At 37.7% G+C, this 25,677-nt stretch overlaps 2 protein-coding genes across 4 annotated transcripts in view; one reads left to right on the forward strand and one right to left on the reverse strand.

The window, feature by feature from the left end:
• LOC110456000 overlaps positions 1 to 2,807 on the forward strand; it is a 40,605-nt gene extending 37,798 nt beyond the window's left edge. For both annotated transcript variants that reach the window (XM_021506509.1, XM_021506508.1), the window contains exon 6: positions 91 to 2,807. In XM_021506509.1, coding sequence (XP_021362184.1) covers positions 91 to 299 — 209 coding nt within the window. In that variant the 3' untranslated portion in view covers positions 300 to 2,807. The remainder of the gene's footprint in view (positions 1 to 90) is intronic.
• An 8,221-nt stretch (positions 2,808 to 11,028) lies between these two features.
• Positions 11,029 to 22,078, reverse strand: LOC110455988 (cyclin-O-like). 2 transcript variants are annotated; one of them, XM_021506486.1, is made up of 5 exons: positions 21,569 to 22,078; positions 19,199 to 19,480; positions 17,833 to 18,018; positions 16,784 to 16,986; positions 11,029 to 13,056 (listed from the first exon to the last, which is right to left on the reverse strand). In XM_021506486.1, exons 1-5 carry the CDS (start codon positions 22,001 to 22,003, stop codon positions 12,774 to 12,776), a joined length of 1,389 nt encoding a protein of 462 aa, XP_021362161.1. In that variant the 5' UTR covers positions 22,004 to 22,078; the 3' UTR covers positions 11,029 to 12,773. The 2 variants fall into 2 exon arrangements, with proteins under 2 accessions (XP_021362161.1, XP_021362160.1); XM_021506485.1 differs by having other exon boundaries at positions 21,563 to 22,078.
• Between the last annotated feature and the right edge of the window lie 3,599 nt (positions 22,079 to 25,677).

The raw sequence follows: 25,677 nt of genomic DNA on the forward strand, positions 1-25,677 counted from the left end.
ACCTGTAAGATCAATATCATATATATACCGACATATAAAGTCACTGGTGTCGTCATTGAGAAGAATTATATGACTGTTATACTATTACAGAAACCGGAAGATACTTTTTGGCGGGAACGGATGTGGATGTTGAAGGCACATGGAAATTGCCTAACGGGGAGCTGATGACGTGGCTACATAGTAGGGCGGAGGTTATTGACACTGACAACGATGACTGTCTGACGTATGATCACAGCCTTGGGAAGCTGAGGGACTTACCCTGTAGCTACACGGAATTCATCATATGTGAAATTGTATAGTGCTAAAATCAGCTGTTCAGCTTACATCCAAAAACATGTATAGGAAAAGAGTTTGATTTTTATCATGCAACGATATATTTTGGGGATCGTTCCCAGTCCAAAGAGCTTTAATAGAACAGAAGACTACAGAGGTTCTTTTCTCTCTTTTTTGGTGTGTGTGATGAGGGCGTGTGCGTTGTTGGGGAGGGTGGACTGATGGCGGTGTACAGTCATCCTCTGAAAATGCCAGAATATATTATGGGATATGACGGGAATATCCTTTATCCAGAAGATATTCGTTTTTGAACCGTGCAATATTGTGCATTTCAGCTTAACAGTATTTGAAAGACGTAATACATTCGTTAAACGGACGTCCCATATTAAAAATAAGCAACTGTACTTCAGAAATAATAAAAGGAAGGCATCTTGATTTAAAGCTATCTTTAAAACATCATTGTGAGATTGATACATATTTTGTATCTCACGGTTAGTTTGGCAGTTTGTTAGGGCACAGAAGCAAATTCTAGCTTCCATTATCAATAATTCATAGTTCACAAAAAAACATATTTGGAAACAAAATAACCTGATTTTGAAAGCATCCAATATATTCTTCACGTCTATATGAAGAGTATTTCAACTCTAAGCCAAACCAAACCAGAAGCCACTGCTTATAAATATCATAGAAATGATTATGTGAGTCGACTACGTTGGTATGTATATACTCTGCTGTCAAAACGGTAGAAAGTATTTACAATATCAGAAATCTGTGAAATTGTGGTACTGTTTTACAAATTGGAGGCAAGGAAAACTATAGTAAAATGTATATTTCATCGTAGAAAAGATAGTAAAGCCCCATGTGACTTTAGAACATACAGATCTCTCTAAAATAAGGAAGCCGGCTTTGCCTTTAATCACTTTGTAGGTTGGTATCACGTTCACATTTACTGTTATAAAGCTTTGTAACAAAATGGGCTGCTTGTTATGTCACAGCTTGTTAAAACGATACATATTTCTTCCTTACTGATTATGTGCTACTGTCAGTACAGACTCGAGATCGCAGGTGCTGCGTTTCATTGTCTTTTTTATGAAGACGGCATCAAGATTTTAAGAATCACTATAGAAATTCCCTCTATCTTTTTCATACACATAGTAGCCTCCCTTTAGTTTCTTTTGTGATGTAGCTGTAGAAGGACTGGGCCAGAGACCTAGCACTGATCCGGTAGCTCAGTTGGTTAGCGCGACAACATTGTGATCGGCGGTCCGGGGTTCGAATTCCAGTCTGACTCCGTTATCTTTATTTTCAGTACATTATTCATTGTTGTTATTTATTTCGTCTCAATTATCTTTTCTACAAAAAGTTTCTTTTCAGAAATGATTTACTAAGCCACATCATATGCGGACGTCAATGGCCTCTTCGGTAGATGTCGATCGTATTGTAAACGCCTCGTGGGCGTGTTAAAATGGTAGATTTGTGGCGATAACTTAGGTATATACAAAGTATCCATGCAGCGATTCTGTTTACCTTTACTTCTCAAGACTTACAATTTAGTATATACTCTATGAGTTCGGTTGCTGTTTGCAATCTATATAAATTCATATAAATGTCAGCAAATATGCATGGCTTTAAAGCGATTACAATGCAAGTTACATATAAACAGGAAGGCGGTGAATGTTATACACGGGTATTTAGTCTATCGCGGATTTTGTATAACATGTATAGTATACCCTGGAAACTTTTATGTGAACATCGAAGGGCAATGCGGCTATCTGTTTGTTTATATCATAATGTTTTCTGACTCCATGTGGGATTGCTATCACTATTCAGTCTTTGTATTTTAATTGACCATCTAAGATTTTAATCGTCTCCTATGAGATGTACTCGGATACATCAGAAGGTCTGCTCTCTTCCCGAAGTATCACCACTGAAATTCCAGGGATTACGTCCTCCACAGGCGTTCTTACTACATACAGCGGAGGGTCGGTAAAATCACATTTGATCATATATTGTTATTTTCTTTTATACTGCTGGATACTTATCAGTGATGGAGAAATGAAAACCTGATTAGACCAAGGAAAACAATGTTCACATTGTGAAACACGAGTTAAAATTGATAACAAACAGTGCCATTTATAATACATGCGTTTTTCGTATTTATATGGCGCACAACGACACATCAACAATCCCTTAAACACTCTTAATTCAGGACATGTTTACAAACTGCCTATTAGCACAGAACTGTCGAGGTACTACTTTCAGTAACAGCTTGATCGACACAATATGCTGTCATCAGACATATCACGAAGACCACTTAACCAAGACATGCGGTTTTCTCTCTCCGGTAATAAATACTGATACGTAGGCGAATTTCAACCGTGTTTTTATATACATGGTATATATTATATCATAACCATCAATAGAATATCTGGAATCAACCGTGTTGGTGTATTATTGTATTCCGTCTCCGTATCTTGTTTCTATGTTTTATTGTTTGACTTCCTGTTCCGGGAATAAAATGAAAAGTTGAAGAGTGAAGTTGTTTCGATTCATCTCTTAATAATCCTCTCACATCGCAAACCCAGTATATGGTGGAGAATCCAAATTGGACATAATGTAGAGTGATAATATGACTCAGGCATGGCCTGGAGAGAGCGAAGCTCGTACATATCAATAGTATAGTATAATTTTGGAATCATAACATTTAATACCCATTTTAATACATACAAAATGTACCTATAATTGTTTTTTTTATTATATACTTGAATCTGTTGCTGGGCAAAATCATTCATCCTTGTACTTATGTGTGCTCTGTTTTAGAATGATCCACAGTCACACTACACCAATATGACGCATCACATATTAGTTTGAAGTTGACTGATTGTACTACAGTACTACTAGACCACATTGATATTAATAGAATCATTATTTGGTTCTTGTTTTATCCAAGACTACCAGTATATACCCCCTCCCTCTACTCGTGTATGTTCATAATAATATGTATTATTATTTTTATCCAAAAGAAACAAATAGATTCTACCATTTGAAAAAAAAACATAGAATAAAAATGATATCGTGTGTTGTAGGCAGAATGTTTAAACAAATGGTTTGAGCTGATATGCCAATCCATGAAGGATGTATCTGTTTTTGATTTAAATATATTTAGCATGTTAGACACAGCAGGTTAGAGACTGTCACGTCTCCCACCACTATAAGTAGAAAATGGAGATTTTAGATTTTCCTTTTAATAATTCAGATAATCCATGTGAAATGATGAAACTTAATGTTTGTACTGATTATTTACGTTAAAATTCCAGGTATCTACAGCAGGAGATTCCTCCTCCTCATCGTCGCTGTTGTCATAATTTTTTTTGTAGATACCTATAGGTAGATTGGCATATCAGCTAAAACCATTTCTTTGCAAGTGAAGTTTCAGTGATGATTGTGTTGATGGCATTGATGTCAGTTTCATGATGGACTTGTTGTTCTTGAGTCAATATTGGTGTTAAATGTGGTTGAATAAAAATAATCACCAGGTACATCATATGCAGAATAGTTTTGATTTTGATTAGAAATGGTTGCTGACAGTCGCATATTATGCAATCTGTTAACAAAAATAAAAGTGGTGAAAATATAATGTTTTTAATTCTCTTCTTTACTGATATTCATAAAGCAGAGCAAACTAATGTGTCCACTTCAATGTCTAATCAAAATGCTGTAATGATTTACACAGTTGAACGGAAGTAAAAATTGTCAAGCGTTTAAAGTTTATATTTATCTAAGTATCAATAAAGATATTTTACTGTACAAAACTGTACAGATAATGTTTGTCTTTTTAAGTGATTGTTAATTTGGTTGCATTAGATGAAACTAGATTCAATAATGAATATTTTGTACAAGCAGATCTAGCATTGAAATTCAACAGTTTTAGTTGTAAAATCTACTGTAAGGTAATATCACAAATTTGGATCAAATTAAATATCAACAGAAACGATCCCCAAATAGAAGAATTAATAAGAACTGAATATACAGTTGACGTTCTACAATAAATGCAGAAAAAAACAAGAGTAGTAATACTGAAAATTCCGAAATTTGACCCTTTGAAACACCTTACGTTTTCCCTTGGAAAGCTGTCGGTGACAATAGCAGACGACCCGTGAACTTTGACCTCGTCAATGAACCAAGCGACCTCGTCATTGACCCTGCTTCGTACATACTCGGGTATTTCCGTCCTAGTGGGAATGACCCTCGTGTGTTACGATCGATTATCAATATTTAGATGGAAAATGTGTATGTTTAGAAAGTTGTCAGTATCAAATTATGTATTTCTTTCCAAAATCTAAGCTAATTTAATCGACGGTAATACAGTTTGTCATCTAATCACATTCTTACGCACTCTTCGACGCCATTAGCTTGTGACATTCATGTAAGCTTTTTAATGACCATGCCGATGATTTATCTTTTCGTTACAAAAGGAAAGAAATCGAGGAAATAAACACGCCCAGTGTATTGAATATGGTCAATATTTTTTTTTTAATTCGTTGGTTCGAATACATAATTTTCCTGCTACGTTACATGTCGCTTTTTTATTCGATTAGGCATATTTACGGGCTCCATGAACCGGAACAGGTCACCGGAAGTACGAAAAGTTTCTAGGCTGTAGCTGTACGATTTAGTGATGGAAGTTTGGATCACATCTATTTACACGCACATGTTACCGGTAAAGAGCTTCGCTCTTATAACTTAGAGTGTTGTTTTGGCCCCGGCACTTGCCGGTTGAGTTGCATTTTTGTTTTAATTAACGTGCGTCAGATGTCGGGCAGACATTTGCCACGTTTGGTTTCTCGAATTACTTTCTGTCCCGTGTTGCATGTTTGGATCAGTGATGACTGATGTGACTTATTTGTAAATTGATCAACTCACCACTATGATTCCGGATAAAGTGTTGCACATTTTGAAAACTTACGATTTGGAGCTTTGTTTTGAGTGAGAACACGGACAGTGCCGTCTCCGGGACCACGTTTGAAAGCTGCTAGGTCAGTACCGACATCAGTCCCTGAAGCATGTGTTTCTATTGACAGCAAGGACATGCTAGCATTTTTAACAGGAAAAAGAAGTGATCTTCCTCAGGAGCTTGTGTATAAGTAGACATTTATCAAATTGAGCACTATTATTAGCATAATGATTTGTGAATCTTAGATCGTGACATTCTAGAGGATACTTATTCATTTTTGATGGACGTTGTTCCCCAATGAAGCCTATAGTTACCTTGATCAACCATTAACATTTTATTACATCAATATTTTGGCCAGAACATAACTTTACCATATCCTGTTACTTCATTGTTGTGTTACTAGCAATGTGAAATTAGCTGTCAGTGCTGTAAGCTTGTTCATTTTTGATAATTATTCAATCATCTTGATTTCTAAAACACTTTTTTTGGTACACTTCATGTATAACTGTTACAAGTAGTTGTGTACACGAAACCGTATGTAAATTGTATAATCAGTTTATTTTTGCCTATTTCAAATTAGTAAAAAAAAAAAAGATGCCAGTATAGCATTAGAATATATATTCAATTGATGGTTGTTTGAAAAGAATAACGGGTCAATTTTTGTTTTGCTGGGGGGATGTTATATACATGGTATATAATTATTATAATATAACCATCAATAGAATATCTGAAATGAACCGTTTTTGTGTATTATTGTATTACGTCTCCGTATCTTGTTTCTGTTTTGTTGTTTGACTTCCTGTTCCGGGAATAAAATGAAAAGTTGAAGAGTGAAGTTGTTTCGATTCATCTCTTAATAATCCTCTCACATCGCAAACCCAGTACAGTGTATACTGCTAGCAGAAGAAAGTTTAATCTGTGATTCGTCCTTCAACAACTACAGAAAAGGATTCATGTTATACCAGGCACTACGACTTGGCAGTAACTTTCGCTTAACGTTGCTTGAGAAATGTATGGTAATATGGTGGAATATCGAAGGGCACGTGGCTATCTACGGGGCGAGGAAAAGGTTGATTTGTTTTGTCAACATTGTCGAATTCCTAGTTATGTTTTTCCTCATTTAATACAAAAGCATGTTGGTTACATCTAAAGGCTTCGTCACGTGTATCTAAATGTATGTTCTTGTCTAATAAAGAGGTGGAACCAAGAAATGCGTGCGTATTTGTTTTAGGCTCCTGTATATTCTGTTGTCCAATCTGCAAACATCTGATGCTGACCTGTGTTAAGCCTAATGTCATCGCTGACGTGGTCGTCTTTTGTCTATTACATAGGTATAAGTAATAGTATTGGTCTAGAGTTTCCGATATGTAGTCATATTTAATTTTCATCCTGAATTAATGTATAGTATTAAAAACACAAGACTGTTTTGGGTCGGAATGTTTAATTCTTCAAACAAACTATTTATATCGTTGTAAAGAAATAGATTTGGCGTGTAAGCACTGTCACATGCGAGAATTCATTGGTTATAAACATACAGCACTTCATATCATCGCTAGGATGTAGCTCAACCGTCCTTAATCATAGAAAAAACAATATCAAAAGCAGTGGGCATGAGATCTCACGTCTGATGCAGACACATATAAATATATGTTGACAAGTATGTAGTTCGTCTATATAAATGTTACCCATTTACACACGTGTGATATACACATGTGGTCAATATGCAATGAACACGTTTTTGTGTACATTTTCTTACTCACACAAGTGGCACATGAACATACACAAGTGTATATGGGTGGTAAATAGGTTCCTACATACGGTTTATACCAAATAACAAGTTTGGTAGACACAACAATATGGCTAATAAACTTAAGGTTATCCACGGGTTACGCTTACTTTCGCTGAGCGTAACCCCTGGATAAACGGAACAAGAAAGACAACTGTGGATAGAGACTGACACAATTTTAGTTTTGGTTGCATTTTGTTTAACGTCATATTAAAAGCTAAGGTCATTTAAGGACGTAGACCGACACAAATATACAAGTCTATCCACATGTTCTATATATATACATGTGTCAAAGAGTTCTGTTTCAAATACTTAAGTTTTGTATACTGGTATTGTATATATGCATGTAAGTGCTGAAGTGTTGTGCATACTGATACAAATATGACTGTGTGGTAGAGGAGTTCCATAACTTCACACATGTGTGATACATACATACTGAGGTATGGACAATATTCACACATGTGTGGTACATACAACTTCACACATGTGTGATACATACATACTGAGGTATGGGCAATGTTCACACTTGTGTGGTCCATACATACTGCGGTATGGACAATATTCACACATTTGTGGTACATACATACTGAGGCATGGACAATATTCACACATGTGTAGTACATACATACTGAGGTTAGGAACATATTCACAGACGTGTGGTACCCACATACTGAGGTATGGGCAATGTTCACACTTGTGTGGTCCATACATACTGAGGTATGGACAATATTCCCACTTGTGTGGTCCATACATACTGAGGTATGGACAATATTCACACTTGTGTGGTACATACATACTGAGGTATGGAACATATTCACAGACGTGTGGTTCATAAATACTGAGGTATGGACAATATTCACACTTGTGTGGTCCATACATACTGCGGTATGGACAATATTCACACATGCGTGGTACATACATACTGAGGTATGGACAATTTTCACACATGTGTGGTCCATACATACTGAAGTATCGACAATATTCACACACGTGTGTTACATACATTCTGAGGTATGGACAATATTCACACTTTTGTGGTCCATACATACTGAGGTATGGACAATATTAACACTTGTGTGGTCCATACATACTGAGGTATGGACAATATTAACACTTGTGTGGTCCATACATACTGAGGTATGGACAATACACATGTGTGGTACATACATACTGAGGTATTGACAATATTCACACTTGTGTGGTACATACATTCTGAGGTATGGAACATATTCACACATGTGTGGTACATACACACTGAGGTATGGAACATATTCACACACGTGTGATACATACATTCTGAGGTTTGGAACATATTCACACATGTGGGGCACATACATACTGAGGTATGGACAATATTAACACTTGTGTGGTACATACATTCTGAGGTATGGAACATATTCACACATGTGTGGGACATACATACTGAGGTTTGGAACATATTCACAGACGTGTGGTGCACACATACTGAGGTATGGGCAATATTCACACGTGTGTGGTCCATACATACTGAGGTATGGACAATACACATGTGTGGTACATACATACTGAGGTTAGGAACATATTCACACACGTGTGGTACATACATTCTGAGGTTTGGACCATATTCACACATGTGTGGCACATACATACTGAGGGATGGACAATATTCACACTTGTGTGGTCCATACGTACTGAGGTATGGACAATATTCACACATGCGTGGTACATACATACTGAGGTATGGACAATTTTCACACATGTGTGGTCCATACATACTGAAGTATCGACAATATTCACACACGTGTGTTACATACATTCTGAGGTATGGACAATATTCACACATGTGGGGTACATACATACTGAGGTTAGGAACATATGCACAGACGTGTGGTACATACATTCTGGGGTATGGACAATATTCACACATGGGTGGTACATACATACTGAGGTATGGAACATATTCACGCACGTGTGGTACATACATTCTGAGGTTTGGACCATATTCACACATGTGTGGCACATACATACTGAGGTATGGACAATATTAACACTTGTGTGGTACATACATTCTGAGGTATGGACAATAGTCACACATGTGTGGTACATACATACTGAGATATGGAACATATTCACAGACGTGTGGTTCATAAATACTGAGGTATGGACAATATTCACACTTTTGTGGTCCATCCATACTGAGGTATGTACAATATTCACACATGTGTGGTACATACATTCTGAGGTATGGAACATATTCACACATGTGTGGGACATACATACTGAGGTTTGGAACATATTCACAGACGTGTGGTGCACACATACTGAGGCATGGGCAATATTCACACTTGTGTGGTCCATACATACTGAGGTATGGACAATATTAACACTTGTGTGGTACATACATTCTGAGGTATGGACAATAGTCACACATGTGTGGTACATACATACTGAGATATGGAACATATTCACAGACGTGTGGTTCATAAATACTGAGGTATGGACAATATTCACACTTGTGTTGGTACATACATTCTGAGGTATGGACAATATTCACACATGTGGGGTACATACATACTGAGGTTAGGAACATATGCACAGACGTGTGGTACATACATTCTGGGGTATGGACAATATTCGCACATGTGTGGTACATACATACTGAGGTATGGAAAATATTCACACATGTGTGGTACATACATACTGAGGAATGTAACATATAGACACATGTTCGGTACATACATTCTGAGGTATGGACAATATTCACACATGTGTGTTACAGATATACTGAGATATGGACAACATATTCACAGACGTGTGGTACATACGACGTGTGGTACATACAGTCTGGGGTATGGACAATGTTCACACATGTGTGGTACATACATACTGAGGCATGGACAATATTCACACATGTGTGGTACATACACACTGAGGTATGGAACATATTCACACACGTGTGGTACATACATTCTGAGGTTTGGAACATATTCACAAATGTGTGGCACATACATACTGAGGTATGGACAATATTAACACTTGTGTGGTCCATACATACTGAGGTATGGACAATACACATGTGTGGTACATACATACTGAGGTTTGGAACATATTCACAGACGTGTGGTGCACACATACTGAGGCATGGGCAATATTCACACTTGTGTGGTCCATACATACTGAGGTATGGACAATACACATGTGTGGTACATACATACTGAGGTATGGAACATATTCACACACGTGTGGTACATACATTCTGAGGTTTGGAACATATTCACACATGTGTGGCACATACATACTGAGGTATGGACAATATTCACACTTGTGTGGTCCATACATACTGAGGTATGGACAATATTCACACTTGTGTGGTACATACATTCTGAGGTATGGACAATATTCACACATGTGTGTTACAGATATACTGAGATATGGACAACAAATAACAGACGTGTGGTACATACATACTGAGGTATGGACAATATTCACAGACGTGTGTTACATACATACTGAGATATGGACAACATATTCACAGACGTGTGTTACATACATACTGAGATATGGACAACATATTCACAGACGTGTGGTACATACATACTGAGCTATGGAACATATTCACATGCTGCATTTAGATACAAATCAGTGACATTGAAACACGCATGTTCAATATACAGTAGTTACTATAGGATCAAAGTCAACGTACAGAAAAATAAGCATGATGTGGTATAGTTGGCCAGACACAGTGACTGACATACAAACAACAGTTAGGTACACTAGTTAGACAGTATGGTATAGTATAGCTATATGCTTACCACAACTAAGAAGTCTGGAAAAACGAAAACAAACAGATAATTTATGAGAAAAAGCATATAAAACGTGCCCTAATGCTAACAGGTGTAACGGGAAATCAGTAGTAAATAACACTATCAACATGCTATATAAACTGGGAGTAGATGTTATCAAACTTTGAACAAAATATAAATGCAAACTTCTAGATACAAGTACAATAAATAATGAAATAATATCATACCTTTTTTTCAATAATGAACAGTATTACTTTTGAATATAAATTATACAACTCCGATATATTCAAATAAAGTACATGTACAACCGTTGTCACTCAAATACATCGACAGCATGCAATGGAACAACTTCTATCATGATGACGACATCATAAAGGACCAAACGTCATTATCAGATATAATGTAGAAATCAAACACCAAGGTATACACGGAAATAAACACATGTGGTGTGTATCATATCCTACACCGGAAGTGGGCATAAACAATCACCGGAAGTGTATAAGGAATAGAACACCTGAAGTTTAAACTGTTATTAAATATTGGAAGAATGCAGTTATTTAACGCGGAAGTGGACAGAACTACTGTATTAAACCTGAGTACACGGTTATTAAGCCTCAGAGGTGTTACATGTACGACGTTATTTAACAACGTAAGAAAGCACTGTAAAGTGCACTGGTTTTTTGTGTAATAATTTTAACTTAAATATAACACATGAATTTCCCAAATTTGAAAAACTGCGAGCATGAATTACCATTGTACACATGGAACTTAAACAAAGAGATATGTGCAATGTAGCATTACAGTTGTTTAAATTGCAGGACGGAAGTGAACATCAGACGTTGATATAAACCGAAAGTTGTGAATGTTACCAAGAACAGGAAGTGATAAATGAGACGAAATCTAGAGTAGGCAATGGAACAATGTCAATTAACACACAATGTCATAATAGTGCAATGTAAATATACAGATATATAGTACTGGAATGATGTATATAGGGATCTATAGTACTGGAATGATGTATATACGGATCTATAGTACTGGAATGATGTATATACAGATCTATAGTACTGGAATGATGTATATACGGATCTATAGTAATGGAATGATGTATATACAGATCTATAGTAATGGAATGATGTATATACAGATCTTTAGTACTGGAATGATGATTATACAGATCTATAGTAATGGAATGATGTATATACAGATCTTTAGTACTGGAATGATGTATATACAGATCTATAGTACTGGAATGATGTATATACGCATCTATAGTACTGGAATGATGTATATACACATCTATAGTACTGGAATGATGTATATACAGATCTATAGTACTGGAATGATGTATATACCGATCTAAAGTACTGGAATGATGTATAACTAAATAGCTTAACAATGAGTTTCATCAACAGTCTTATGTAACATGTTCACATTTACTGCAAAACTTTCGTAATCAATCTAACCTTTTCTTTATGAACACGTGCAGTTACTTAGAATTCTCCGGACCAACGTTTACCCAGTGCTGTACCTCTCTAGGACTAATCGTATGATCTGTAGCATGTAGTGGAATAGCTAACACAATGATAAATGAAATGCATAGCAAATAACGTCCTCATACATGTATACTGCTATGTAAACAACGTTCATATGAAACATCTATGTTGTTCTTCTGGAAAAAAAAACAACATATAAAGGGGTCTAACTCCCCCCAAAATGTACACCACGCCTTCCTTTTTAGGGGGGGGGGGGGGTACGAATAGGTGTGAGTGCAGTGCTTCCATATAGCCAAACAAGAATTCCTATCAGCCTGCTTTACATAGTTCACGGGACAAAACAAAGTTGATCTGTCTTATGTAACAAAAAGAGGTTGACAAGAATGTCAATACATATTTTAGCACCATAGCAATGCAAGAAGTCGGCTAATACGTCTTCATACGAATAGAAGTGACATTTCGTTAAAGTATGACTTCACTGTTTACTCTGCTCCGTACAAGTTGAAGTAATATTCACAAATACTGCTGACCTCGGGGAAACTCTTCTTCAAATTTTCTGAAAATGTTCTGACTTGTGTGTAGATATTTTGGAACTCCTCTCGCCGGAAGTCCAGCCCCGGTGGAACAAACTCTCCGTCGTCACATTGCGTCAGATCTACGGCCACTTTCCACACACACAGGGCCAGTAGGGACGGACGAACCTGGCTCAGGTCGTACTCCTGCAGCGATAGCTCCAGAACGCACCGCGCATGCGCACGCGCCTGTCTATAAAACAACCAAAACAAGACAAATATCAAAACTATTGGGGGCAATACATATGCCATCACCTCTTTTGGGATATAGTATTCTCTAGCTGTATAAAATTGAGCAAGAAACCCGATATCTGTACACAACATTCCCGATCAGACCTGTAACAGTATAAACCATTTACCTTAAGTATGTGTCATTTTCTTTTGGTAATTTTACATCGAAATAGCACTAGGCAGCGTGGTGTTACAATGTGTTCTTACTTTTCGTTACGCAGAAACAAGTTATTTTATTTGTGATTATCAATAAGGGTTTCGATTCATTCTCAATGTGAATATACCACTTTGATTCTAAAATATACAGTATCTGGTTTGGTATTGTTGGGGTTAAAACTCTTTGAAACAGCTTGATACAATTATGAAACATAAAGACATTATGACAAGAAATACAGGATGAGCATACAACAATATCTGTTTTCATAAAACACACATAAAAATAAATGATGCTGAGAACGTGTTACCTTTAGGTAAACGTAACCACTAATTACATAATTATCAATGTCACTTTCATGAAGCGCAGCGAGAAGATATCCAAATGATCACATCTCCGTATGTATTTTATAAATTTACAATTATTTGAAATGTTAGTATTTGAAAGAAAAAAAACAGGAGCCAAGCTGAAGATTTATACACTGTCAATCATGTACTTCACAGATGTTGTTATCTATGAATTAAAAATGCACAGCACATCAAAATGGAAGAAAAATATCGAAACAGGAGAGAAGCAAGTAAGAAAAAAACATGCTTTTCGTTTTTCCGTTATCGGTAAAAACACAGTCTGAAAACAAACTTTTTTCCTGAAGTGGAACAACGTTTGCTGTTATAACTGATGTAGTGGTTGTACCCGTTACCTTCTCTTATAACTGATGTAGTGGTAGTACCCGTTACCTTCTGTTATAACTGATGTAGTGGGTGTACCCGTTACCTTTTGTTATAACTGATGTAGTGGTTGTATCCGTTATCTTTTGTTATAACTGATGTAGTGGTAGTACCCGTTACCTTTTGTTATAACTGATGTAGTGGTAGTACCCGTTACCTTTTGTTATAACTGATGTAGTGGTTGTATCCGTTATCTTTTGTTATAACTGATGTAGTGGTAGTACCCGTTACCTTTTGTTATAACTGATGTAGTGGTAGTACCCGTTACCTTATGTTATAACTGATGTAGTGGTTGTATCCGTTACCTTCTGTTATAACTAATGTAGTGGTTGTACCCGTTATACCTTCTGTTATAACCGATGTAGTGGTTGTACCCGTTACCTTCTGTTATAACTGATGTAGTGGTTGTACCCGTTACCTTTTGTTATAACTGATGTAGTGGTTGTATCCGTTACCTTTTGTTATAACTGATGTAGTGGTAGTACCCGTTACCTTCTGTTATAACTGATGTAGTGGTTGTACCCGTTATACCTTCTGTTATAACTGATGTAGTGGTTGTACCCGTTACCTTCTGTTATAACTGATGTAGTGGTTGTACCCGTTACCTTCTGTTATAACTGATGTAGTGGTTGTACCCGTTACCTTCTGTTATAACTGATGTAGTGGTTGTACCCGTTACCTTCTGTTATAACTGATGTAGTGGTTGTACCCGTTACCTTCTGTTATAACTGATGTAGTGGTTGTACCCGTTACCTTCTGTTATAACTGATGTAGTGGTTGTACCCGTTACCTTCTGTTATAACTGATGTAGTGGTTGTACCCGTTACCTTCTGTTATAACTGATGTAGTGGTTGTACCCGTTACCTTCTGTTATAACTGATGTAGTGGTTGTACCCGTTACCTTCTGTTATAACTGATGTAGTGGTTGTACCCGTTACCTTCTGTTATAACTGATGTAGTGGTTGTACCCGTTACCTTCTGTTATAACTGATGTAGTGGTTGTACCCGTTACCTTCTGTTATAACTGATGTAGTGGTTGTACCCGTTACCTTCTGTTATAACTGATGTAGTGGTTGTACCCGTTACCTTCTGTTATAACTGATGTAGTGGTTGTACCCGTTACCTTCTGTTATAACTGATGTAGTGGTTGTACCCGTTACCTTCTGTTATAACTGATGTAGTGGTTGTACCCGTTACCTTCTGTTATAACTGATGTAGTGGTTGTACCCGTTACCTTCTGTTATAACTGATGTAGTGGTTGTACCCGTTACCTTCTGTTATAACTGATGTAGTGGTTGTACCCGTTACCTTCTGTTATAACTGATGTAGTGGTTGTACCCGTTACCTTCTGTTATAACTGATGTAGTGGTTGTACCCGTTACCTTCTGTTATAACTGATGTAGTGGTTGTACCCGTTACCTTCTGTTATAACTGATGTAGTGGTTGTACCCGTTACCTTCTGTTATAACTGATGTAGTGGTTGTACCCGTTACCTTCTGTTATAACTGATGTAGTGGTTGTACCCGTTACCTTCTGTTATAACTGATGTAGTGGTTGTACCCGTTACCTTCTGTTATAACTGATGTAGTGGTTGTACCCGTTACCTTCTGTTATAACTGATGTAGTGGTTGTACCCGTTACCTTCTGTTATAACTGATGTAGTGGTTGTACCCGTTACCTTCTGTTATAACTGATGTAGTGGTTGTACCCGTTACCTTCTGTTATAACTGATGTAGTGGTTGTACCCGTTACCTTCTGTTATAACTGATGTAGTGGTTGTACCCGTTACCTTCTGTTATAACTGATGTAGTGGTTGTACCCGTTACCTTCTGTTATAACTGATGTAGTGGTTGTACCCGTTACCTTCTGTTATAACTGATGTAGTGGTTGTACCCGTTACCTTCTGTTATAACTGATGTAGTGGTTGTACCCGTTACCTTCTGTTATAACTGATGTAGTGGTTGTACCCGTTACCTTCTGTTATAACTGATGTAGTGGTTGTACCCGTTACCTTCTGTTATAACTGATGTAGTGGTTGTACCCGTTACCTTCTGTTATAACTGATGTAGTGGTTGTACCCGTTACCTTCTGTTATAACTGATGTAGTGGTTGTACCCGTTACCTTCTGTTATAACTGATGTAGTGGTTGTACCCGTTACCTTCTGTTATAACTGATGTAGTGGTTGTACCCGTTACCTTCTGTTATAACTGATGTAGTGGTTGTACCCGTTACCTTCTGTTATAACTGATGTAGTGGTTGTACCCGTTACCTTCTGTTATAACTGATGTAGTGGTTGTACCCGTTACCTTCTGTTATAACTGATGTAGTGGTTGTACCCGTTACCTTCTGTTATAACTGATGTAGTGGTTGTACCCGTTACCTTCTGTTATAACTGATGTAGTGGTTGTACCCGTTACCTTCTGTTATAACTGATGTAGTGGTTGTACCCGTTACCTTCTGTTATAACTGATGTAGTGGTTGTACCCGTTACCTTCTGTTATAACTGATGTAGTGGTTGTACCCGTTACCTTCTGTTATAACTGATGTAGTGGTTGTACCCGTTACCTTCTGTTATAACTGATGTAGTGGTTGTACCCGTTACCTTCTGTTATAACTGATGTAGTGGTTGTACCCGTTATACCTTCTGTTATAACTGATGTAGTGGTTGTACCCGTTACCTTCTGTTATAACTGATGTAGTGGTTGTATCCGTTACCTTCTGTTATAACTGATGTAGTGGTTGTACCCGTTACCTTGAACAATGTCTGGATAAGTTGCTTAGGGATGGCCTCCCTGTTGGTACCTACCTGAGGCGGTCACTTTGGAAACCCCCAAACAGTGAAATACAACAGGAAGAGAAGTACTCCAGGAAAAACTGGGGCGTGGGGACCAACAGATCAAACTTAATGGCGTTCAGGATGACTCTCTCTAGGTGCTTCACTTGATCACGTGAGTAAGTGTCCGTGCAGCAACTCAAAAGTTCAGTTATTTCCGGTGGACTGACTTCCTCCTGATGAAATGGGGAAACAATCGATTTGTAATAAAGAGTTAATTTTTGTTATCAAGGAATTATACTGATGTGTTGATTGTTGTATAATGTCTGCTTGTGACAATATTGTCATAATGCCGTTACAGATTTTATCAGACACACATTGAATATATATATAGTATACTGCTACTATATAACCCTACCGAATTCAGTTACGCATTCATATAGGCTATTAATGCCATGGACCGATTGTTGACGTCATCATTATTTTGACGTCTTAATTGTTAAGTTAGAGACCACTGACCACAATGGTAACTCTGTTCATTAAAAAGCACACACGATACATACATTATTTGAACTAAATGCTGGATAACAATAAGTTTAATTCAATTTTCTATGAGATGAACAGATTCCAAAAATAGTAAATATAAGTATTGAACTGTTTTCAGTTGGCAGTCATAGGCAGTATGAATTATAACTGGAGAAAGAAGCGCCTAGCGCTTCATGTTGTATTCGCTTTTTTAAAGTTGGCAATTCAATGCTTAAATGAGTTACTGGCACACACTTACATGCTGTACACACGGTCGAAATGCAGAGACGTAAGTGGTCATAGAGGTCGCATAACAGAGACATAGCGTTCTGTCACACGTGACCACAGTACGGGGACTATAACACATGGTCGTAATACCGAATCCGGTCTTTTAACAATTGACGTTACATTACATACCATATAAAGGTGTAAGTTAACTTCGTACATGTATATATAATAAACAGGCCGCTAAAGTACAGCTATACATATATATCCAGTGGTACATAGCAAGTCACACCTATAAATGCGGCCGTAATACAGAGGTAAGTCGAACTCACACATTTGGCGGCAATCAGTAACGACGCGATGCCTAGAAGCTGGAGGTAGTCCCTGGAGGCATGCATGATGTCCAGTATCCGGTCTACGATATTGACCGCGACAAACAAACTGTCCTGGCACATGATCAGCTGATGGTGGACACCGGTCATCCAACTAATCAGTAAACCTCTCATACCCGGGGTCACCTGAAAGTCAAAGGACGTGTGTTTTTATATATACGTATAGCGCTACAATTAAGATTGCATCAATCCAGCATAGTTCAGCTGTCAAATCTAATCCATCAATAATTGTTAAGTTAAAGTTTGAAAATAATAAGCGTCTGGAATGAGTTTGGATATGGTTAGTAAGCAAGAGGGGTAACTTTGGGAGAGAGCGTGCTTGAACAAAGACTGAACATTTATAAAGAATTAAACATTCCCTTTACAAGTCGTTACCGTAGACATGTCACATACATCAATGAAATATCACAACTAATCTTGAGCATCTCAAAAGTGACGAGTCAGGCCAACAATACAATGATTTAAACTCTGACCAACGGCTGGGACCTTGACCTTTGGTCACGGAATTTTGAGTTCCGTGAAACGCAGTTTAGTCATGACACGCACCCGATAGGCGATATAAAGTTGTAGTCTGAATAAGCACAACTTGACGCACGTCTGACCCCTCGGCACGACCTTGACCTTTGACGTAGGATATTGAGAGTGTTACGTGACACGTCGTCTGGTCAATACATCTATGAACTTCTATAACAAAATCTCGAGACGACCTATAGCGCAGCAGACAAGACTTGACCTTTGATCACTCGCCATGAGGTTGATCTTCATATTAGCGACATCAGAGTGTTGCTGAGTGTTGGTAACGAGTGTCACATCCATTGGGGTTTTATAAAGAATTTCGTTGCGGTCAGTAGCTACTGTCTGGGATATATGTTTAGCTGTTTACCTAACACATATACAATCGTACATAAAAGCACGGACAGACAAATATCACTTCCACGGTATAAATACCGACGTTACCTTCAGACAGACTAAGTGATTAGTTATATGGAAAAGGAAAAAGGACATCTGCAGAGGACAGAAACTTAAATCGTGCGTGTGGACGAGAGGCTGGGTTGAGAGATGGAAGGGGTTTGGCTGGCAGTAAGGAATGGGGGGGGGGGGGGGNCAAGAAACGTGCTACCAATTTTTGTATGCATAGATGAAAGCAGATTTTCTTCGTGAAAATGATTTTCAAACCAAGTTCAAACCCTAAAAACATTTACCGTGATGAAAGCAAATCTTAAGAAACTTTACAAATTATGATTAACAAGAACCATTGACGGCTCCAGTGAGGGGCGGGGTGGGTGAGGGGAGATAAGAACCCTACTTCTCGTTGTCCTTCCAGACAATTGTTGACTTGGTATTTGTACTCGATGCTGAGTCGGTGGTAGTAAATATCATCCAGGTAATCTTCAAATCCGCGATGGTCGGGGCTGTGTAATAGTGTTGATGACAAGAACAAGGGGGCGGGGCCCGGACTCTGGGACACGCCCTTCCAGTCCAACACCGTCTCCAGACATTGTAGGTTGAGTGAGTCGTCATACCCAGAGTCCGCTAGGCTTGGGTTCTCCGGGGCAGTATCCGGGGGCGTACACACTTCCGGGCGGTCCTGTCGGAAAAATACAAGGCTGTTAAATCATTCAATATTATTTACCACAGTGATACAATTACAAATAAATTAATCTTAATTGGGAAACCGGTATATAATTATTTAGAATGATTTATCAATTACTTGGAATACATGTAAACCGGTAACAGGTTGGGCGTGGGGTAAAAGGAACGATATCTAACAGGAATACATAAATAAAGCATGGTGATCCTCATTGATACATGGTATAAATTCAACAAATACAGACCTTACATTTTATGTTGAATAAGAAAAAAAAATCTACAAACTTTCAATGTATTGCTGAACTGAACACAAAACATCGAATCATTATCTGATAGTTCAACAGAACATCTTTCCATCACGCGACATCTTTGGTAACCGAAAAATTCAGCCTCTAAAACATGTTATTTTCTGATTTCATTTTGATACCTATTTAGAGATTGAATGTTCAACTTTTTCAAATGTACAAGACACGTGTTGGTGATTTAAAAAACCGGACGTATACACAATGATCCCGTAAATACATGTATGATCCCGTAAATACATGTATGATCCCGTAAATACATGTAGGATCCCGTAAATACATGTAGGATCCCGTAAATACATGTATGATCCATTACCTTTCCTCAAATCGATATCGAAAACCCTTTAGTTTTCCCGAAAAGACAGTGGGTTGCTCCAGGTTTTACCTTACCCTCAGTCTGTTTTAATCACCGTACAACAAGCGAGACCCTTGATTTACCTTATGACCAACCCAAATAGCAAAATTACCTATTAGCGGACAGTACGCTATACACTGTAAACTGCCAGTGTTTATTTCACCATAGCGACAGAAATACGTTCAACCCGAGTGGGGCAGAAAAGAAATGTCAGCTTCTCAACATGAATATTATACATATATTTACCATTTTAGAGATTAAAAGTTAGGTTTTATACATCTGCAGCTATCATATCCCGGATATAACTCAATTCTGATAACAGTCCCCGAGTCAAAATGCTTAGGTTAAAACCGACTTGAAGCAAGTTTTGGTTATGTTTTATGGACTTGTAACAGTTCTCAAACACATAAGTACATAAGAAGCAAGAACAGTGCAAACATAACTCACGAAAATAAAGTCCCTCTAAGACTTGATTGTGTTCAGCAATATCCATTGTGTTCTATACATGTATAAGAATTAAAACGCTAGCATTCCAAACTTTCTTTCTCTCGCTTTTTACTGTTAAGATCGTACTAACACAGTTTAAATGAATAAAATTAGAGCAAATCCATTTCGATGTTAATTCGAAATCGTTAGTACACCGACTCTATTGGAAATCAATCAAATGCGAAGTGTTCACTTTCAAACTGATAATAACAAATATTTTGACACTATGTAAGATTCTATATTTTAATCGGTAAAATGTGAAACCATATCATGTGTTTCGTTTTGTTGCCATAAAGCGTGCAACGAGCGGTGACCAGCTAACAATAATGTTCATGAACTGGAAAGACGAGTTAGCCACGGAGAGCGTATACTGGTTTATAATCCTATCACGTGTACACCTTACCTAAATACGTAATACTGTACCTCTCCGAGTTAGGAGTAAGTTATCGTCTATTAGCGTATTTAAGCAAATTAACTGTGACTATAAACGTTTTAACAAATTTTTTTCGTATTTGCAGATGGAAAAAAATTGTGAAAATGACTTCCAAAACGTGCTCATACCTTTACAAAAATCAGATATACGCTGGTAAAAAATGAACATGTTTTATTTTGATTAATTCGAAGACGAATAAACAAAATTTACAGAATCAAATATCACATATTTTCTTATTTTTTTAGGGAGAATAATTTACCTGTCGACCAAAGGATAAGACTAGAAGATAATTTTTCCTTCCCATAAACATATTAAATTCATTGGGGCATGAAGAAATTACGATAAAAAGGGAAGAAAAAAAATCATATAATATTAATGTACGTAAAACAATAAAGGCAAGAAGGGGATTTTAACATCATATATCTTATATATTTTAAAATATGTTGAGAATTAATATAGTATGTCCCCTCTCAGCCTTCCTCCCCTTCCTAGAAAGCTAGTTACCGTTACCGGATCCTTTGGGTCGCCAACAAAGAGTCCAACTTCTACGTCTTGGTATTCAGAACAAATGTAGTTCATCAGTGTTGTACTGATCGAGAGACCCCCGGGCATTTCTGCCAGATGGAGCACTGGCGCTGATGACGATATCGCCCCCTGTGACGTCACATCTCCCGGGGGTGGGGGTTCCAACCTGACAACAGAGCAGTTGTTAACGTATGTCCCTATGGTGTGGCCATCACACTGTGATGGGACAGGGTGTTGACACTGGGCCAGCACATAGGATGATGTTACAGATGCTGACAGCGAGCCCGAATCGTCGGCTGCTGGGAGGACATCGGGACATGTTCCGACTGGGTACGAAGATAACGAAACACAAGGGAACAGCGCAGGAGGACTGTCGACTGACATCGGGATTGGAAATGTCCTAAGGAGTTCGGGGTGCATGTACTGTTACCCTGACAAACATTGGTGCCACAGATCACTAAGACAGGCGAACACGACACGTATTCACACACCGTCGTGTTTACATCAGAGACAGGTGGACCAGTTCATTACGTCTGTCGACCGGTACATAGGGGTGTCAGAGTACTCTGAATAAATGCCTATTTGTTGTCCAGTCGGATTTGAAGTGCGGTTCCGAGAAAACATGGACTTGTACACAAAGTATAATGTTTTGTTACTGTTTCAAGAGAATATAAATCAATGATTAAGTTATATTTGATTTTGCGAGAGCTAACCCTGCTCCCCTGTACAAGAAATAATACACTCGGCTCAAACTTCAGCTTTGTTTCTCAAACAAGTTTGCAGGGACTATCGAACGCAATGGTCACGCGGTGTCTGGTATGTCCAGCTCAATATAATTAGTAGATTTTATTTTACCTGGTGGTATTATATTATGCTGTTAAGTAGAATTTTGGCATTCTCATTAAACGTAAGCAGTGACGGACCAGGATTTTCAGGAGGGTCCCTATCCCTGCAAGACACTCTGCAGACTTAAGAAATAAAAGAGCCAGATAGAGATTATTCTGGACATATAAAATAATCGAAATTCTCTGAAAGGAAGGAGAGTAAAATAAGTACCTTTGTCCTCTGAATTTGTCACTGTGTTAAATGTACATATTTTCGGTGCTATACCATTTGCGTTTTAAGAAATCTTCATTCCACTTCCTTAAAACTTTACAAAACCAATTGGACATAAAAGTTAAAAGCTTTTACAACCCTCCCTTGGGAAATCTTTCTCACTTTTTACAAATGGGTAGTACATATATAATTAAATGTGCCACACGAGAGCGTATACAGAAAAACGGACGCCAGTGTGTCTTTCTATGGATTGGGAGAGGGGAAGGGAATGAACCCGGGGAAATCTAAAAACTTTCTTGTACTATATCTGGCGCATCTATAGGGTGCAATTTCGCTTAATAATTTAATTAAAAACAGGAAACTACATTATTATTTTAATAAAAAAATATAAAATAATTTCTTTTTTAGTCTTACGTTTTTAATATAGTATACATGTTGTTTCAACCGCTTCCCGGTCGGGTAAAACGCTGATTTGCATATTATGTGCCGCAGTTATGCCGAGTGCAGATTTCAAACTTTCCTTTTAAACAGAAAGGAAGGGTAAAAGGGACAGAGGGAGGAAGGGAGTATATTCATTTACATTCGAAATTGAACCAAAATTAAACTTTATTTATTTTGCAACATTTACATGCATGACGCAAGTTATATTAGCTTATATAGTATTCACTTTTTTTTGTGTTGGCCCAGATTAGCCCACAGGGGTCTTAAAGTCTTAAATGTGGGAGGAAATCGGAGTACCCGGAGAAATCTCCCGTGGTCTGTTAAGTGTGCCCTTACCTTTTTACGTCCTATCGGGGATTCGAACCCCGGCCGTCTTGGTAAAAGGCGAAGGCACTGTCCACTGCGCCATCGGACTACCCAACTGAATATGACCTGGTTGGATCCAGCAACGTACTTGCAGACTATAAACGAAATTAGCAACAGTTAATCACACAATTTGGCTTCTCCGTCTATTTCTCCGTTGTCTTTCTGTCGATCCCGTTGTAAATCTCGTTCACAATTCATAGCAGACCCTTACAGGCTATAGTCTAAAAAAATATAAAAGTGGCTCATGTATTTATGAAAATTTCAGATCTTCTTTAAAAACGGGAAAAAATAAACAATACGCATGCAAACAACATAAATAAAGCATATATAAAAAGCTACAAGTATATCAAAATACCCGGAATTGCCCTAATACCAAAACAACAGCAACAGAGGAGAAACAAAAACAACAATGACAGGAGAAACCAAAACAACAATAACAGAAGACACAAAAACAACAATAACAGGAGAAACAAAAACAACAATAACAGGAAAATCAAAAACAAAAACAACAGGAACAGAGGAAAACCCAAAACAACAGGAATCGAGGAGAGAAACCAAATAACAGGAACAGAGGGGAAACCAAAACAACAGGAACAGAGGAAAAACCAACACAACAGGAACCGAGGAGAGAAACTAAATAACAGGAAGAGATGAGAAACCAAAACAACGGGAACCGAGGAGAAACCAAACAACAGCAACAGTGGAGACACAAATATAATGGCAACAGAGGTAAAACAAAAACAACATCGACAGAGGAGGAACCAAACCAACAGCGAAAGAGGAGGAACCAAACCAACAGCGACAGAGAAGGAACCAAAACAACAGCAACAGAGGAGGAACAACAGCAATAGAGGAGAAACAAAAACAACAGCAACAGAGGAGAAACAAAAACAACAGCAACAGAGGAGGAACCAAAACAACAGCAACAGAGGAGAAACAACAGCAACAGAGGAGAAACAAAACAACAATAGAGGAGAAACAACAGCAACAGAGGAGTACCAAAAACAACAGTAACAAAGGAGAAACAAAAACAACAGCAACAGAGTAGGAACCAAAACAACAGCAACAGCGGAGGAACTAAAACAAGAGCAACAGAGGAGGAACCAAACAACAGCAACAGAGGAGAAACAACAGCAACAGAGGAGTACAAAAAACAACAGCAACAAAGGAGAAACAAAAACAACAGCAACAGAGTAGGAACCAAAACAACAGCAACAGCGGAGGAACTAAAACAACAGCGACAGAGGAGGAACCAAAACAACAGCAACAGAGGAGAAACAAAAACAACAGCGACAGAGGAGGAACCAAAACAACAGCAACAGAGGTGAAACAAAAACAACAGCAACAGTGGATGTTAGATATACTTCCTCGACAATGGTGCGGAACTTGTCTATGTATGTTTCTCTCTTCTGATTAATCATTTACAATATAATGATGTTACCGATCGATAGTAGATACTGGCGAAAAGGGAACTACAAAATGTACAAAAACATAAACGCTTGTAAGATTTATACATGTACCAGAATAACATTAATAGCGTTATTTGTTATCTTTTATGATTTCAAAAATAATCAACTCTTACCATATTTCTTGCTTAAAAATAATCCCATACCTGACAAATCCAGCCATACATTTCACACACGACCCAGTCTGTTTTGTTTTCTGTCAAAGAGGCTATACCTTCTCCCAAATCCTTATATTAGTGAACTCGGTTTGAAAAATATATAAATTAATTAATTAATTATTAAATGAAATAAAAAAATAATTTCAAAAAATCAATCAATCTTTGTTTGCCTACAACTAATCAAATCTTTATTGAAAAAGGGGGAAATAAATTACCATCCAACAAAACCTACGTTAAATCAATAAAAAAGAGCAAAAAGTTCAAGAATTTCTTTTTACTGTATTCGAGTTGTCTTTCTTTGATCAAACACTGAATCGCAACCGCCGCGCCGAAAACTAGAAACACTTAATTTACTTTATTTACGATAAGGATCCATGGATACGAACAGTCAAAAGTCGGAATGGAGTAACAATGTCCAAAAACTTCCAGATAATGCGTATTCAGATATTGTGAACCATTTTATAAAAAAAAGGGTAGAGTCAGTCATTTCGTTTGTGGATGGGTGAAGTTCAACGATTTACGTAAGCTTGATAGCAGAAAACAGCGGAAGGGTTATGAATCCTTTTTGTTATAGAGATGTCGTTAGGTGTAGGGGGTGGGGGTGGGG

The sequence above is a fragment of the Mizuhopecten yessoensis genome, unplaced genomic scaffold, assembly GCF_002113885.1.
Source record: "Mizuhopecten yessoensis strain PY_sf001 unplaced genomic scaffold, ASM211388v2 scaffold8449, whole genome shotgun sequence".
Taxonomy (NCBI): Eukaryota; Metazoa; Mollusca; class Bivalvia; order Pectinida; family Pectinidae; genus Mizuhopecten; species Mizuhopecten yessoensis.

Excerpts from the sequence above, each read along its gene's own strand:
- LOC110455988 (XM_021506485.1), bottom strand. The coding sequence starts at position 22,003 with ATGCACCCCGAACTCCTTAGGACATTTCCAATCCCGATGTCAGTCGAC. Across the intron at positions 16,987-17,832 it reads TACTGATTGCCGCCAAATGT|GAGGAAGTCAGTCCACCGGA; the intron begins GTGAGTTCGACT and ends CCATTTCATCAG. Across the intron at positions 13,057-16,783 it reads TTCCAAAGTGACCGCCTCAG|ACAGGCGCGTGCGCATGCGC; the intron begins GTAGGTACCAAC and ends GTTGTTTTATAG.